The 17229-nt window shown below is 34.5% G+C and overlaps 1 protein-coding gene across 1 annotated transcript; it reads right to left on the bottom strand.

Annotated features, from left to right (window-relative positions):
* Nucleotides 1–4039: 4039 nt before the first annotated feature.
* LOC149562924 (putative 3-beta-hydroxysteroid-Delta(8),Delta(7)-isomerase) lies at nucleotides 4040–12779 on the bottom strand. Its single transcript, XM_089826371.1, has 4 exons — nucleotides 12469–12779; nucleotides 5088–5234; nucleotides 4867–4975; nucleotides 4040–4478 (listed from the first exon to the last, which is right to left on the bottom strand). Exons 1-4 carry the CDS (start codon nucleotides 12611–12613, stop codon nucleotides 4223–4225), a joined length of 657 nt encoding a protein of 218 aa, XP_089682497.1. The 5' UTR covers nucleotides 12614–12779; the 3' UTR covers nucleotides 4040–4222.
* Between the last annotated feature and the right edge of the window lie 4450 nt (nucleotides 12780–17229).

The raw sequence follows: 17229 nt of genomic DNA, 5'->3' as shown, positions 1-17229 counted from the left end.
ATTATGTGGACCCAAATGGATATTATAAAAATGTTAAATACATGAAGCACATACCCATCTAGATAAGAGATAATCATCTAATGCAATAGTCCAAACTCAAATCAAGAAATATAATCTACTCCAAGAAAGAGAGGGATCATGAACACACTAGATAGCCCAATACCAAAGCTACAATCACGGGATAACAAAAGTCATCAAGTAAACGAGTAGAAGCATGATGGTCAAAGAACCACCTAAGTGCCAACCAAATCCAAACCTCCAAACACCATGATGAGATCTATATGTTGCATTAGAGATACGTGCCAACAATCCATGTCAAAAGTCATCACAACATATCTCTGAACTAGAATTAACAACTAAACAAAATTGCAACACTAAATAATGTAGGTTTTGGAACACCATGAACAACTCCCGAAAAATCAGAGAACACCACAACCAAGACCAAAATTTGAACCCATCTATATAAAGTTAACACACATTAAGTCTGAATTCCAAAGCAAAAAATACTCATGAAGCATAGAATGAAGTACTACCACTGGAAATGTATTTTATTTGTCAACTAAAAAACTATATTTTCTTTGTCAACTAAACTTGGATTTTCTTTGTTTCCTAAAGCATATATATCCAAACCCCAGAAGCTTCTAGATATGAGAGAAAAACATCAGAGCACTAATAGATAATTGTCTTCCACTACACTGTAGCATTCTTTTGATTCATAACTATCTTCCACTATTCTGATATTTTTCTACTGCATAATAGCATCTTTTAATTCATAACTATCTTCCAATATTCTGATTTTTTTCCACTACATAGTAGTACATTATTCTTAATATATACTATACAATAACACTAAATACATATATGTCTTCCACAGTTCTAAATATTTAACACAGACTTCCAAACCATAGTGTTTGAGCAACCATAAATACCAAACAACTCTAAGAATTTTGACATCAAAGCTAGCAAAACCAACATGCATTTCTAACACTATTGAGGTGGAGATGGTTTGCTTGAAAGAAGTGGTTTTCTGTTGTAGAGGGCCCTTGGCTACAACAAATGATTATGTTTTTGGTTATGGGATCTATGTAAAATCAATGTTTCAAGGTATGGAATCCTATTGAAACCCTTCAGTGGTAGAGGAAGCCTTCCAAGACCCTATGTAATTTTGTTGGGGCTTAGGCCTAATTGCTGCTGAAATACCTTCTTCTCACTATCTTTTAGGTTGTAGTTTTGTTGTTGTTGGGTGATACATTTTTCTTTACAACTGAATTTTATGAGGGTTCCAAATCTCATCAAAATTTGTTTGTAAAAGGTTTGAAGACCCCTTCAAAACATGTTTGATCCCTAATAAAAAACACTCATGTTACCGATTCCCTGGTATGAATATCCTCATATATATACACACGTGTGTCTATGTTTATATAGATATGTATATGTGTGTGTACATACATACATGTATGTATAGAAGATAATAATTATTTTTATGATCATTCTTTGTATCATCTTTGTGAACATTTGAGATATCATTTTACTAAGTGATTGTTATATAAAGACATTCCTACAAACTTATATGCATCTAAACCGATGGTTTAATATACATTTTATAATTATTTGATTTAGCAATAATAGGTATAATGTTGGTTCAACTATAGAATATATGTATAAAATGCTATGTAAATCTTTTGAATGTTCTAATCAACTATGTTAAGGACAATGAGGTACCCATGGTTGGGAGAATGGCAATGAAGCCAATTGGCCAGCTTCTAAGCACACCACCACATGGTTGCAATTCAGAAGTCCTTATGGGCCAAAAGGGGACAAAGAAAACTACTTTTGGGCTTAGCAAGGATTAGCTTTTGGATATTGTTAGTAATGCTCCTCACAATCCCTAGCATGTTAAATGTGTTCAATTATTAGAAGTAGGTTAGGAGTGGCAAGATGGAGAACGACGAGAAGACCACACAATACACTACCTCATATGTACATCACATGTCACATGAGGCCACAAGGGATTATAAATATGCTCTTAGGCCTAGCGTAGGAGGTTAATGAGGCACCTCATCAAGTCACCCTATCTTATCACTTCTATGGTTGGATCACCCTGAGCTAACTCCTATCAAATTTATTTATATCCCTCCTATATGTTATTTTTAAATTTAAAAAAAAAAACTTATAAATGAACCCTAATTGTATTGTAAGATTGAAAATTATTAAATTACATAATTAAAGAAACTCTATATATATAAAAACCCTAACCTTAATCTTGTGCAACTATTTTAAGACAATTTCTTATATTCTAACTTGTAATAGGTTTATGGAAGGTGATTGTCCTAACAATGCATGCACATTAAACCTACTACCTAGTACAACTTAAGAAACTCGCATCGTCCTATCTCATTCCAAACTTTTCATTACCAAAGAATCTAGAATTGGCTCAATAGTGTAACCATCAAAATTATGTTATCATAAACATCACCAAAACAAGAGATTCTTTTTAAAGCATGTTATACTCATTGGTTACATTCCACATTTGCAGCTTCCGATGTCTATCGTTCCCTTTTTGGCTACTAAAGAAATAAAAAATTAAAAGTATGTGATCAGTTGCAAAAATTAAAAGTATGTGATCAGTTGCCAATTATATAGGCACATTCCATTTCTGGATTGCTGTCATGAGAGCACAAATATACACTATCACCATTATAGTTCACATTTCAAAGTTTCTGCTCTTCACCAAGGAACCAACTCTTGCTCTATCCTGACCATTGTTGTAGGTTCCCGTTCTGAGAATCAATAACAAATCACTTATAGGGAAAGCATGCCTTCCTTGGCCGGGTATAAATTAAACACCCATGGATAATGTTTATTATGATCTTAAATGTACCAAATACTGTTCCATTCCATGCCCTTCGGATTTGTAGTAAATATTGTTATGCACGTGTCTCAAGGGCTGGAGAATGCACTTATTGTAAAACCTGAATTTTGGAGACTATGAGATTCCCCAAAACTCAAGTGACATGGGGTGAATCTATTTGCAGTTGCAGGTGCGGCTGCGCTTAGGAAATACCCATTGATGTTCCCATAGCTGGGATCATTCCAGTAGGGGGCAATCTACGTATGTCACCCTAACAACCGGTATGATTCTATTAGTAGCCTAAGTAAATTCTCAGAGCAACTTAATTGTCAACTTGAGCATGGAGCAGTTCGCAAAAGTGCGGATTCAATCTTTCACTTCGATGCGGGCATTGATTTTATCTCCTCATTTTCTACATGTTTGGAAACATCATATTTTCCTCAAACACCCTTTTTCAGGTTCCTATTTATAGGGAATGATTAAGATTTGGTTAATGCCATATATTGAAATGTGACTATTAGAAAATATGTTGATGCCCATAATGCCTATGCAAGGTAGATACTAAAGATTTTCAAATGTCAAGATCTGCCTTTGATCCATCATATTCAAATGAGTATTTCAGAAACAGAAGTTATGACTCTAGAAACTCAATATAGAACAACATTAAACATACACAAGCACACGGTATAATCACTTACGTTTTTCTAAACTGATCCTACTTTTTTTTTTAAATCAAAAAATGATCTTGGCCTAGACTCATTCGCTTCATCTTTGCACTGTCCTGACTTCCACTTTAAATTTTAAATTTGTCATTATATGATTCTTTTCAAATTACAGGTGAATCGGGAAGGGCGTTAGACTGCTCCTATGGAATTCTAAAAATGAACACTGATGGTTCTCCTGAGGAATCTAGGCCCTGCTGGTATTGGGGGAATGGCTCATTGCGGTTCTTGAGTTTATTAGGTTTACTTACATTCCTCGTGAATGGAACAAAGCTGCTGATTGTTTCGGCAAATGGGCTTCTGGTCATGCTCCAATCTGGAATGTTATGGATTGGGGGCAGCTTCCCCTTCAGCTGTTACAAGAACTTGATGAGCTTGTTGCTCACGACGGAGCTCCTTGTTGTAATCCTTTGTCTTAATAAATTTTTACCCCTCTTTTTCCGAAATTACACATTTAAAAGCAGAATAATAAAATGCTTCTGTAACTGAGAATTTGTCATAATTGGTAACACCAAGGAATTGGGTGGCATGATGTTAATGCCTCATCATAAGAAGACAAGCAATAAAAGTCCTGTAGAAATATGCTTTTAGAGTTCGGTAAAGGCAACAATAACCTAGCACCATTAATGCTTGAGACAGAACCTGTCGGTCAGACTTTTTTCATTTTTTCTGTCAAAATTTTCTGAGTTATTTTTTTCCAGCATCTTATAGCAATCAGCATGGGTATTACCACCCAAAAGCTGTTTGCAAAAACAAAGTAAGCCCAATAATAATATCGACTAGCCGAGAAATTGTCTCCATCCAGAAATGCTGTGACAAAATACACAATGTCACCGTAAAGTTGGCTCAAAGAAACACTGAACTGAATTAGATAGCTGTATGGCTTCCTTGCTCCTATAGCATACCTGTAGCCAAAAAATGATTAGAAAGCTTTTTATTCCCGTCATGATTCTCATTTAGCAGAAAGGCTTCTATCACCGATTTTTATTTTCCCAATTCATTTATTAGAATATCTTAATCAATAGATCCTACAGGCATGCCAAAGGAAATATCTTGCTCTTAAATTGTAACAACAGGTATGATGTGTATCTTACCGATATGCCTCTACTTGTTCAAAAAGCTTTTTACAAACAAATGCCATCAAATCACATGAATTTCTATTTTCCCAAATCTTACAAAGGGACACAATTTATAAAGCCACTTATTAATTCCATGGTGATCTTGAAGTTCAGTTGAAATATCATTCAAATTAAAACAACACGAAATAACACAAGTTTCTTCGACTGTACTTACATAGCAAGAAGGCTTGCAGGGCCCCCTAACAGGGTAGTAATTCCTTCTAGAGTTACTACAGAAGAATTCCTTGCTACATATCTTGAATCACCCTTGCTGTACTCTTTTACTGTTAATTTGTTCAGATACACTAAACATGATCAGAAAATTAATCCCAAAAATAGATACAATATTTTCTTGCTAGGAAAGAAAACATGCATAACAAATATCAGATAACTTACAAACTTCAGCCAAGTAAACAGGGGCATTGAGTTTGTAAAAGTCGGGAGACAAAATAAAATACCCTCCCAGAACAATATGAGTCAATCCAGTAAATGCCCACCAGCACATGAGAAATCTGTCAATGGTGGTAATCTTCAAGCATCTCCCTGTAGAGTACAGTTCAAATTTTAAGCAATTCTGGGAGTTTAAAAATGCTGTATGCATAAATATTCCACAAGAACCAGAATATTTGAAGAAAAGATGGTAGCATTGAATGTTAAACAAAATGATTGTTCTAACCCAAAACAAAACGTCTTTTGGAACCAAAAGGCATTTGATTGGAAACAAAAATACTTCAAGGATGAATCTTCAACGAGCACAAACACACTTAAAATTTAACAATTATTAATTTAAAAATATTATTCTTCACAAAGGTTGGGTATCAACTATCTTCTTTAAATTGTTTTATAGAGAGGATAACATTTCATTAGAAAATGCAAATCCAAATGACCTGTATTTTAATGCAATCACTATTGTTTTGTCAACGAACCCATAAAACTACAGTGTGCTTTAGTATTTTCTAGGATGCTGGTTCCTGTTTGGGGTTGGATTTCTGCAGTAACTAAGTTCAAAATACACCACTATTCTAATATTCAAATAACATAGTAAAATACACCACTGTACTAATATATAATATAGTGGTACATATTACAATATTAACAGTCAAATATTAGTCAAACTTGACTGTCATAATATATATTACAGTTCAGAAATAATAATGTCAAGCTAATCGCTTTTAGGTAGGGTTCAGATTCAGGTTCAAGAACCTGGCAAGTCGAATGCTTTACAAATGTTTCCTCGATTTGGCAGATAAAGCAGTTATAAGGCCAGATTTACCCTAGGTCTGCCCGGGTTCTGCGGGACTGGACCCAGAGGCTGTGGCCAATACCCTATCCTGACCCACAAAATACCAGCCCGAGTTCAAACCAGACTGGGACCCAAGTCTTTTTCCCTGGGAACAGATATCCTAGGATATTTTGTATTATATGGTTGTTTGATGGGTGCACCAAGGCAGTATTAATGGTATCTAAAATGATGATGCACCTCATGAAGTCCTTGCATAAATTAAGAACTACATTTATGCAAAGACTTAATTAAGAAGTCATGATGATACACTATATTTTTCCTTCCGCAGAAATCTCACAAGCAAGGAAGAAGAGTCATTTACTTTGGAGTTTGCATGTTGAGAAACAATAACCATTTGATTTCAAGAAAAGGAGCGACAATAAGAAGATATATGATCAGATTGTGGGATTTTGTCCCAAACTCAGATCCAATGAACATCCTTTGGACTAATGGAAGGCAGTCTATAAACTATAAAGTGAACCAGCTGTTTGATCAATTTATAAGGTGCATCAGTATATGCAACCCTAGGAAAATCAGTTGTTTGATCTTCCCACCAACAAACCTTCACATCACTGCATGAGATCCAGTCATTCAAGGAGCCACAAGGCAGAATTGAATGCCAAGATTCCTTGAATATACTTAGTGCACCTGCTAATTAAGGCACAGCAATCCTATTTTAATTTTTGTTACTCCCTGAAGCCTATTCACCTACATTAATGAGAGTCAATATCAGGTTGGATGCATCTCTAATTGGTGAACTGAGTTCTGTTTTAGGTTGCTAATGGTGTTTGTAATGACTAATGTCCCTAAAAAAATTTAAACCATTAAAATCAACTTTTGGAATGATAAAACAACTTTACACCATTTACAACAAATCTCCCCACATAATGATAACTAGTCTTCAACACATTAACACCAAAATGTGCTAGAAACCCTCCAAATGTGACTTTATTGAATTAAATCAAATTATTATGCATCAAAAGAGATATGATATAGCTGCCAGGCCCCAGTAGCAACAACAAAAATGTCAATTGAAACATAAATCCTAAACTTGTGGGACACCTCGAATTTTGTTTGTTTAAACTTTACCCAAAGAAAGGAAAGCCATTAGTCGTAAAAGCATTTTTAAGAGAAAAAGTTAGAGAAAATGGTACATTGGAGAGCTACAAAACCAAACTGGTGACGAAGGGCTCCTCCCAGAGAGAGGGAGTTGATTTTGGTAAAACATTCTCTCATATTGCTAAATTATCCTCAATTAGATTTCTTTTATCCATAGCTACTACTTATGATTTTGATATCAAAAGATAAACTACATTTTTGTGTGGGGATCTAGAAGAGGAAATTTATATGCAATAGTTTAACAGTTTTTTGGTAAAAGAGAAAGGGAAGTACCACTTGGTTTGCAGGTTAAAATGGTCTCTTTATGGTATGAAAATTGAAACAATTACCTCCAATGTGATATAAAAAAGTTGACTCTTTGGCGTTGAAGTCAGATCTTGTAAGAAGCAAGGAGGATCACTATACTTACATTAGATGTATTGATGATCATATATCGCCTTGTATATGGGTGACGTTTTTAGCAACACCAATGATATGCTTGGTGAACTAAAAGCTCCCCTTTCAACTGCATTTGAGATGAAATATGTGGAGGCAGCAAGATGCATATTGGATACGGAAATCAAGAGAGATTGTGAATACAAAAAAGCTTTGGTTCTCCTAGAGTAAGTATGTGAACATTCTTTTGCAAAGGCTTGATATGCAAGATGGTAAGCCAATTAGAATTTCTTTAACAGTTGACATCATGCTCACTTTAGATGTGTTCCAATTATTAAAAGTTGCTTTTGAGGATATGTCTAATGTGCCATATGCTAGTGCAATTGTTAGTCTAATGTGTTTAGTGCTTTGCACTAGGCCAATATTGCCCAAGCAGTGAGATTATTGAGCAGGATTATGTCTAAACCTGGGAGAGAGCATTGGAATTATGTGAAGAGGGTACTTTAGATATTTGTGTGGTACTTTTGTGTTTATTTGGTTTAACATTCACCCATATGTCAATCATGGCATCTAGAACCAACATAAGTCTTCCCTTCTTGACAACAACATATTCCTCCATCAAGAAGAACCCAACTTGCACACAACCACATTCCATCTGTTCAAGGCCCACAGCAAGATTCAAGTTTCTTCCACACCCGTAAATGAAATCTGTTTGAACATTGAAGTATTAAAGTTGCACCCCAAAAAAAGTCAACTTCAACCTCGCTTGTCATTTTACCATCATTGAGGTATTTTGAAGCATTTGAATCAAGAAAATATTAAATTTGTACAGAAAAGTCCATTGATTGGACTTGATGAGAATGCCAAATTTGGCAAAGAAACTGTTAAATGTGACTCAAAGTTCCACTATATATGCCTTCAATCCATAAAATTTTATCACCAATTTTCAAAAGGGTATGCAGGGTACTGTTTATTGGTATATCAGCACCATTTATTGTCTCGTAAAAGATGTATGTACGAGATCTTCTTTGAAGATCCCGCAATTTTAGGTATTGATCAAATAGTCTTTAATTTGCATTTTTGTTTCAAGTGTCTATATCATTGGTATTATCTCTTAACGACCTCAGAATATGTTGTACAACTACAATGATGATATTCAATACAAAGTTTCTGTCATATAGACAGCTAGATAATTTTCTCTAGATTGGCCATGCTGCCCTTTTCTTTTTGAGTCTCCCTTCATGTTTGCAAATTAATGCCTTCATCATGGAGAACCATTTTAATTGAACTAATGATCCCCGTTACTTGTAGATCAATGTTCTAATGATCAATAAGTTGATCCAAAATGGTTCCTCCAATTAACCCTAACTCAATTACCCCTAACAGCCAATGTTTCCATTGAAAGATAAGACCATGCATGGATGTCCCTCAAGGCCTTAATTGAGTCTTCTCTCTTGAAAACCACCATGATATCATAGTAAGAGCAACCTTGGGTAATAGCCTGGAGTTGGTGCTGGCCTTTGTCGATGCTTTAAAATTAGTGTGGCTTACTCCAGGTGTACTTGCCATGCATTACCTGACAGCAGCTAAAATGCAACAATTCTGTATAGCCTCTACCTGGGAAATGCAGCCAACCTCCAAAAATCGCTTGAGACTCTTTTGTACTGCCTCGATGATGACATTAACCTCTCTTTCATTGTTGATTTGAAGATTGGATAAGGTATTCCATGAACAAAAAATGTGGCAAGATATTTATCACTAAATGGACATCTTTTCACTTATAGATTTATAAGTGATCTATTGCCATTTGTGGAATATGCAAGTAATGTATTAGTAAAAAGATACAGATTATCTAAGATGAGGACCTTCAATCCACAGCACACAACACCTATTGCTTCTAAGACACCATTAGTCAACTTCCCACAATCTGCTAGAGAAATCTCCTTCAGATCCCAACCTAAATAAGCAGACATTTTAGTAACAAATTCATCATTAACACTCATTATCTCTACAATCCATAATACTTCAAACTTGTGTGTCTTCTTTAGTGTAGGCTAAATCTTGAATGCTTCTGTCTAATTGCACTCCTCCAAATGCAACACCCTATTTACATTTAATGAAAGGTAGCTAAAGAAAGGTAATCCCATAGAAGAGCAAGCAAAAGTAGCTTGTACTAAACAATCTGTTAAACTGTGCCCACACATCCCTAATTGAAGCACCTATAGCAGTTGCACACTGTGCAATCAATCATCTCAGTAAGATCTGTCTCTGATACAAGAGGACAATATGGAAAACATTTTTGTTTGAGACCATGTGATTGTCATGATCCCAAGTAAGTTTCCAAAATCCATAAGAATTCTTTGAGTGCTGCTTCTGGAATCCAAAACATTGATGAAAAAATCCTTACACAATCGATTCTAGAAGCAGTACTCAAAGAATGTCATGATCCTCCCAAATTAGGTTGGCTACAGTGGTTCACTAATATAGGTGTTTTAAAACACCACCCTAATCTGCACATATTTTAAATGAACATTTAATTAATAAATAGATAAATCATAAACTTAAAGTTGAATTTGGGGTGCCACATTTTGGGCCCTAGAGACCTATTATCTATTATCATTATGTTATCAAACCAGGTCAATGGCATTTCTAGAGGCACTTTTACAAGGATATTTTGCTGCTGTTACCGTCTCCAATAGGGACAAAAGAAACCTGACTAGAGTACCTGAGGTCAGGACACAACCCCTGCCTCACAATCATAATACCTACAGTGTTTTATGATTTATCCCTGAAGATTTCTTATTACATATTATCTGAGCATAGAATATCAATTTTCTTTCTAAAATTCCACAGGTTGAGCAGCAGAAGGCGCATATCAGTTGGGACTCATCTGGTTATAACAGACAGATCTAGCAGATTACTAAACAGTTGCAGGGCCTGTTTTAGGGCGGATTTCAAGGGATCATACATAGTTACATCTGGATCTTAATTGGGGTCATTTGGGAACAACACTAGGGGCAGGCCAACAAACCAGACTTCAAAGAATCTCACCAGGTTATCTGTCATCTTACCATTCATACACCTAGGTTACCTTGGCATGGAGAAACGTTGCCATATCTGATGAATGGTAGACAAGGAAAAATAATCTAGCACTTGCTGACACAATAGAGCTTGAGGATTACATGCTGAGGCAGCTAGGAGGGTATTGAGTGAAAGGAGAATCCAAGCAACGAGTTCCTGAGATTTTTCAATTAAGCTGTACCAGGCAAATCTGAGCTCAGTCCTCAGGGCAGATCTGAGGGATTGAAGCAACCCGCAAGAAACCAAGGAAAATTTCCAAGTTTTCTCTGACTGAGGGCCTAACACAGCAATGGGCAAGTATCATACACACTCAGTCATATGTAAGTATCAGTTGTAACTGATTTTTAGCAGATGTGGACATTGCTTATCTCAGAATTTAGATCAATTGTCCCTCTGTTCAACGATTTTTCTGTACCTCCATTTCTGTGAATAAAATATATATGTTAGAGTTTTCTGAGCATGTTGTTGGTGTTGAATTATTTGATGCTGATGTGAAGTTAAACCTAAATCTAAATTTGAGAGAGACCACTAAAACCCCAGGTACATAATAATGGCGAACAATCATAGAACTTGAGAAGTGATTTTTCGTGATGCAAATTTCGCTCTTTGTTGCATCAGAGATTCCTTACAGTGACACTACACAACCCTGCTGTTGCCTTTCGCTGCACTAATCTGCTAGTTGCCCCTCTCTCCTGATTGTCTCCGGCCGGTTTTCATCCCAGTCATTTTCCCATGCCACTACTTAGCTTATTTTGGCTAGCAGTGGCTGCTCAACTTTTTTAGGAAATAATTGTGGAGCTAGTGGCCCCATCAATATATATTTTGCTGCTTAAAAATAAGTAGGAAATTTGAAATGTAAATTAATTAATTGAATAATAATTTTACAGACAAAAAATAGAAATAAAATCTTAAAAAATAAGAGGGAAATGAGATTGTGGAGCCACGTGACATTTTTGGCGATAAGCAGCCACTGCTTATTTTCAGCCCCTCTTCTTTTCCCTAGCTTAATTTCAATTGCTAAATAATAGCTGCTCCAACAAAATAGCTAAAAATTCTAAATTATCCTTTTTAGACAATTTAAAATGTCCACGGGAACACTTAACTGCTTAAATTTAAGCACAAAACCCACTTAAGCAGACGCATGGGAACACAAGGTAAGAGAAGAATAGATCCACCGAAGGTTTTCACCCCAAGCACTAAAGCTGCTGTAGCAGCGTCAAACTGAGTTTTAGTTCTTTTTTAGGGTCCGATGATTGCACGATAATTCCCTCAAATTGCTAGTGTTAACCATACTGTTGAAAGACTGACTAACTATAAATAGCTGAAAGAGCTGACAGGAACTGCAAAACACATGCTCTGCCACTTCCTAGCTGAAAGTAACTACAATGCAGAAAAGACGCCTTGTTAAAATATCCAGCCCTAAACTTCTGCTGATAGGAAACACTCTGTGCTGAAGACTAAAAGGAAACATTACATAGCTAACAGAAACTTCAATGCGTAGAAAACTTAAAGGGTCTCATGTCTTAAATAGTTTAGCAAGGATTGATCTCCTACGTTGCTCAAAAATTGATCAATACATATAAAATAAAGAAGCCGATTTTGCTCCCACAAAAGCATTCCATATATCCAGAAGACCGACCAAACAAAAAACTCAATAACTATAAACCTTAAAAAACGGATTCACAATAGAGATCTACATCAGAGATTGCTCAGGCACATCATTTAGTACTGTGCAAAACCTACAATTCTTAAAAAAGATGCAGACAGATGTCTGATGTCTGGGGCAAAATTTATGTGATCCATTTTGGGATAGACAAGTGCGTTGATAATCTTAGCTGTGGAAACAAAAACAAAGGATTTTCGTGATTGATATAGTTGATAAGAATTACCCAGATTAAGATAAAGGCATAAGTTGTGTACCTGATAAAATCCAAGTAAATAGAAAAAGCAAAGAGGAGGCAGCTGTGTAGACAATCAGAATGTAAGTTGGAGTGAAGTAGATGGGAACATAGCCAGGTAGTTGAAGCTCCTCTGGAAAATATGGATGCTTCATCACATCACCCATTTCAATCAAAATTCTCAATTAAACTTAGCTCAGTGGCTGAGCCGATGACACCATCTTTGATTATGAGCTAAAATCACCACAGTAAGGCTATCTCTGCGGCAGTTGTCTAAGGTGTATAAAAATACAGCATGGGAAGAGCTCTGTGAAACGAATCTGCACCTCACCCGTTTGGAAAGTGGGGGACACAGATATTATATATTGGCATCTTAATGAGATTTTATTTTTAAATTATCATATTTTGATGGTCAAATTAATATACATCATATATTTATTTGTACATATTATTAGTTCCTATCAAAGGCATTTCTATGAGGCTATCTTCAATCAATGAATTTTTTTAAATTTTAAAATCGTAAACACATGAATTTTTTAAAATTTTCAGTATTTGTTTTTGATTTTTTGTCTATTGCATCCATTCAATCCACTTTTCTAATGAAATTGGTCAATTTGATGATATAATTTTAAAAAGTAAATAGAATTTCAAATGTTATATCTTTATTTATTTATTAAGATTTTATAATTCACATTTTTCGCTAATTGTATTGGCCTATAGATAAAAATCAATTTCCTCAAAATATATATGTCATGTCATTAGTAATGACATTTTGTACCATTCATTATTTTATATTTTATATTTTTTTATAACATATGAAAATAGGTCATTTTGGCAACTTTATCTTTTTATAATTTGGTTAGTCAATTTTTTAAATATGATTTTGACCTGTGCATTTTTATAATATTATAATTAAATAAATGAATATCATTTATTTACATATTATTTAACTTGTCAATTTTTTTAATTAATAGAAAATAAATTCTATTAATAGTAATCCATGACTTTAAAAAAAAAAATTATAGATATTGTCAATTTTATACTAAATGCTCTTACATAATTTTCATATTTAAGTTATTTTTAAAATTTATTTAAATTTTTAGTTGTTAAAAAGATTTCAAATTGGTGTTAGTATCGATATGTTACTTATTGCAACAATAAAATGTTTCTTTAAAGACTTGTTTAAAACAAGCTTAACAAATTTACACATTTGTCATTAAAAATTTATCACTATCCAACTCAATTTGAGCTTTGAAATGTTAAATCATATTTAGATCAATTCTCCCTTATTCCTTTCTAATTAAAGATAAATTTAGTACATTTATTTAATCCATTGTTATGTATTCTTTTTTATAATGGAAGTTCAGTGTTTTTACCAAGGACTAAGGGGTATCCTTAGTTTAATATATTTTATCATTCAAATTTGGTGTGTTTAAGAAAGAAACATTTTGATTTGGTACTTTCAAATTAATTTAGAGATACACATTCATTATAAGAACATTTAGACACCAAAAATATATGTTCTTTGATCAGTACCTAAGTAGTTGACCTTAGAGACTATATTTATTTATGACTTACAATGAATCTTCTAAAAAAATCTAGAGACCATCAATTTGTGAGGATTAGTAGAATATACTTATTGATAAGATATAATTATTCATATATGTTTATATAATAAAACATATTAGTAAATATGTACTTTATTTTCTCTTCATGGAGGAGACATATTGGAGAATGCAAGCTTTTACTTATGATATTTTGCCTGTGAATTTAATAAATTTGACTGCTGATTTTTTTCTCTCTTTCCATATATAAGTTGATTTTTTTCTCTCTTTCCATATATAAGTTGTTATAAGAGCATTCTCTAATCTATAAGTTTGGACTTATTTTGATTTTGATTTGAAGCTCTCAATAATACTAGTTTATTTGTAAACCTCTTTGCACTATTTGTCATCTGCAAGAAATAATTGGAGGTGTTTGCTTGCAAAAGTAATTGCTGTTTTTTTTATTATTTTTAATATATTTCTTTAAAAAGTGTGTTGTTCTTTTATTAACAATTTTTTAACATAACCAATGTCTTATTAAATTATTTCCATGTCAAGAACACCTTTCTTAGATATTTTTGAAACATGAATTTTGTCAAATTTTGAGATGTTTATCAAATTTTTAGTATTGTTGTCACAATTGATGAATATAGGCAGTTTTGTTGGTTGTTAATAACCTAAAATTGTAGTTTTTTTATTTGAATTCCAAACTAGTTGGAGGGGTTACTTTGTGTGTTTGAGATTAATCAATTCTCTCATGGTATGTTTTAATATTGATTCTTGGGTTATATTTATCTTTGCCTTGGTGAATGTGTGTCATGTGTTCTTTTGGTGTTATTTTGATGTTTCCTAGTGTTTGTGTTTTACTTAAATATTTTTAATTTGGAATAGATTTCCATGTGTTGCCTAAGGTTGGGATTCACCAATTCTGCTTGTGATTTAATTATCCATTAAAATACATATGGATAGTGAATGATCATCCAAAAGAAGGGAGGAGGTCTCTGATAAGAGTTTTGAGCAAGTGTTACAAGATGGAAATGTTAGAGATTTGGTAAGTGCGACAAATATTGTTGAGGTGTGCTAACATTGGTGTTTTTTTGTTGATGGCAACATACAACTATTCTTACAAGCAATATGTTGTATTTGTTCAGTTTTGATGACTTGTGATGTTTAGATGATACATTGAAGATCTATTGATGTGATTCTTGTTTGAGTTTCTAATATGTTTGTAGCTAATGTTAGTCAACTTACAGAGGTTTGCATGATTTTTTGAGTGAGCTATGATCGATTTTTTGGTTACTTCTATTATATTGTTCCTATGTTTAGTAGATGAATAATTATGTCAATATGAATAGGATTTGATGTTTTAGAGGTTGTGAAGCTGTTGTTTTTATTAGGACATATCATTGTGTCCTTAGCTAGTATTGTTAATGACTTAGAATACAAAAAGATATCTTTTGTTATGACTAGGATCGATATTCCAGTGTTCCTATTGATCAGTATTGATGATGAGTTTGGATTTCAATTTGGTATAATGTGAAGGTTATGGATGGTATTCATTTTTTTTTTTTGTTATTGGATCATGTGATGATCATGTTGATGATTTGAATTGATTAGAGATATCGCATATGTTGATTTGGTGGTGTGTTGGTGATTCTTCATTTAGGTCCTAACTAATTTGATGAACTAACATGTTGTGATTTTTGGTTCTACTTAGGTAATGCTATTGTATATTCTCTATTATTGATTGTGGTCCTATCTATATGCGATAAAAATTTAATTTACTAAGAATACAAAGAATAAACAAAGCATTCATATACTAATGACCAAGCAAATGTAATATCCCCGACAGGATATTTGCCTCTTAAACACCAAGACTTAAAACTTCAATGATTAGGCATTTTGTCAAACAGTTAGCAGTCGAGCTCTGATACTACTGAAGATAACCCTTCTACGATATGGGTTAAAGAAGAGCAATACTGGATTGGGACGTGTGTTAACTACTTGCCAAGAAACCCTCAGATTGTATTATGAAAATGCCAAAATGATGCAAATAAATCTACTAGCAATGTTTATGGAAAATCTTATTGCAACAACTGATTCAAAGTCTGAACATCAGAACCTGTGATCCAGAAATATGACAAGCCATTTTCTGGTCCCACTCCATTGTCATGTAGAAACTGCTCCCATGATCTTTTTGGACAGCCACCATGTGTAATATATGCACTAACTTTTGCAGCACCGTGGGCAACTAATACTTTCTGACATTCAACCAGGGTACTACTAGACTGCACTAGATCATCTACTATGACAATATGCCGGCCCGCAGAATTACCCTCCTTGAGACGTACAAACCGTTGATCACCTTCCCGGACCTTTGTATAGATAGCCTGAAATTTGAAGTAGGCAAGTGCTGCAGCTGTTTGCGAAACCGTTTCCAAGAACCCTTATCTGAACATTCAAAACTGCACCCTTATTGGGCATTCGATGTTTGTATGGGTGTTGCTTTTAATTTGATTGCTTTCCTCTGCCGCACGCTGAGTCTTCAATGTTCTCCAAGATCGCGCCTTCTGCAACGAAGACTCAATACATGAAACGACCCGCGAGTTATTGACGTCGCCGGGGGTGAAGTTCGTATCTGAATTTTTTCCCAAGATCGCCTATCAACACTGCTGTTGGTGGAGCCTGATCGTGATACACAAATGGAAGTTGGAATAGCTGGTTGCGAAGGAGATTAATGCCGGTTGGAAACATCAAATGCGCTTCTGCCCTCAGAGATCAGATACCCAATCCGACTTTGTGCGGTTTTGAACCTCCAAGATAGTGCCCAAAATTATTATGGGTTATGCGGCCCGTTTCAACACATGACCTGCCTGTAAACAAACGCGTGGTGAATGATTTCAATCTAGCCCGTGTTCCGCCTTTGATCTCTGCGTGAAAACGAAACAGTCACCCGCAAATCTTCCAATCTTGCTTGAGAATGGATCGCCCAATGATGAAGGATTTTCCGTGTGGAAGGTCGCCCAAGCCGGATGACAAGGTTCTTACTTGCTTGGGAAGAGATCGATGTTTATAATTTCCTCAAAACTCAACCCTTAGACCTGCGGCATGAATCAGATTCTAGACTATTAATGTCCTCCTCCTTAACTTATTAAATTGATGAAACTCGTCTCCAATACAAAAACTCTACAATTCCTCAATTCTACCCTTGAACCTTCAATTCTGCTATAAACCTGATA

The sequence above is a fragment of the Cupressus sempervirens genome, chromosome 4 (assembly GCF_028749045.1).
Source record: "Cupressus sempervirens isolate cs-2001-9-10 chromosome 4, ASM2874904v1, whole genome shotgun sequence".
Taxonomy (NCBI): domain Eukaryota; kingdom Viridiplantae; phylum Streptophyta; class Pinopsida; order Cupressales; family Cupressaceae; genus Cupressus; species Cupressus sempervirens.
This window is presented reverse-complemented; position numbering and strand designations above follow the sequence as displayed.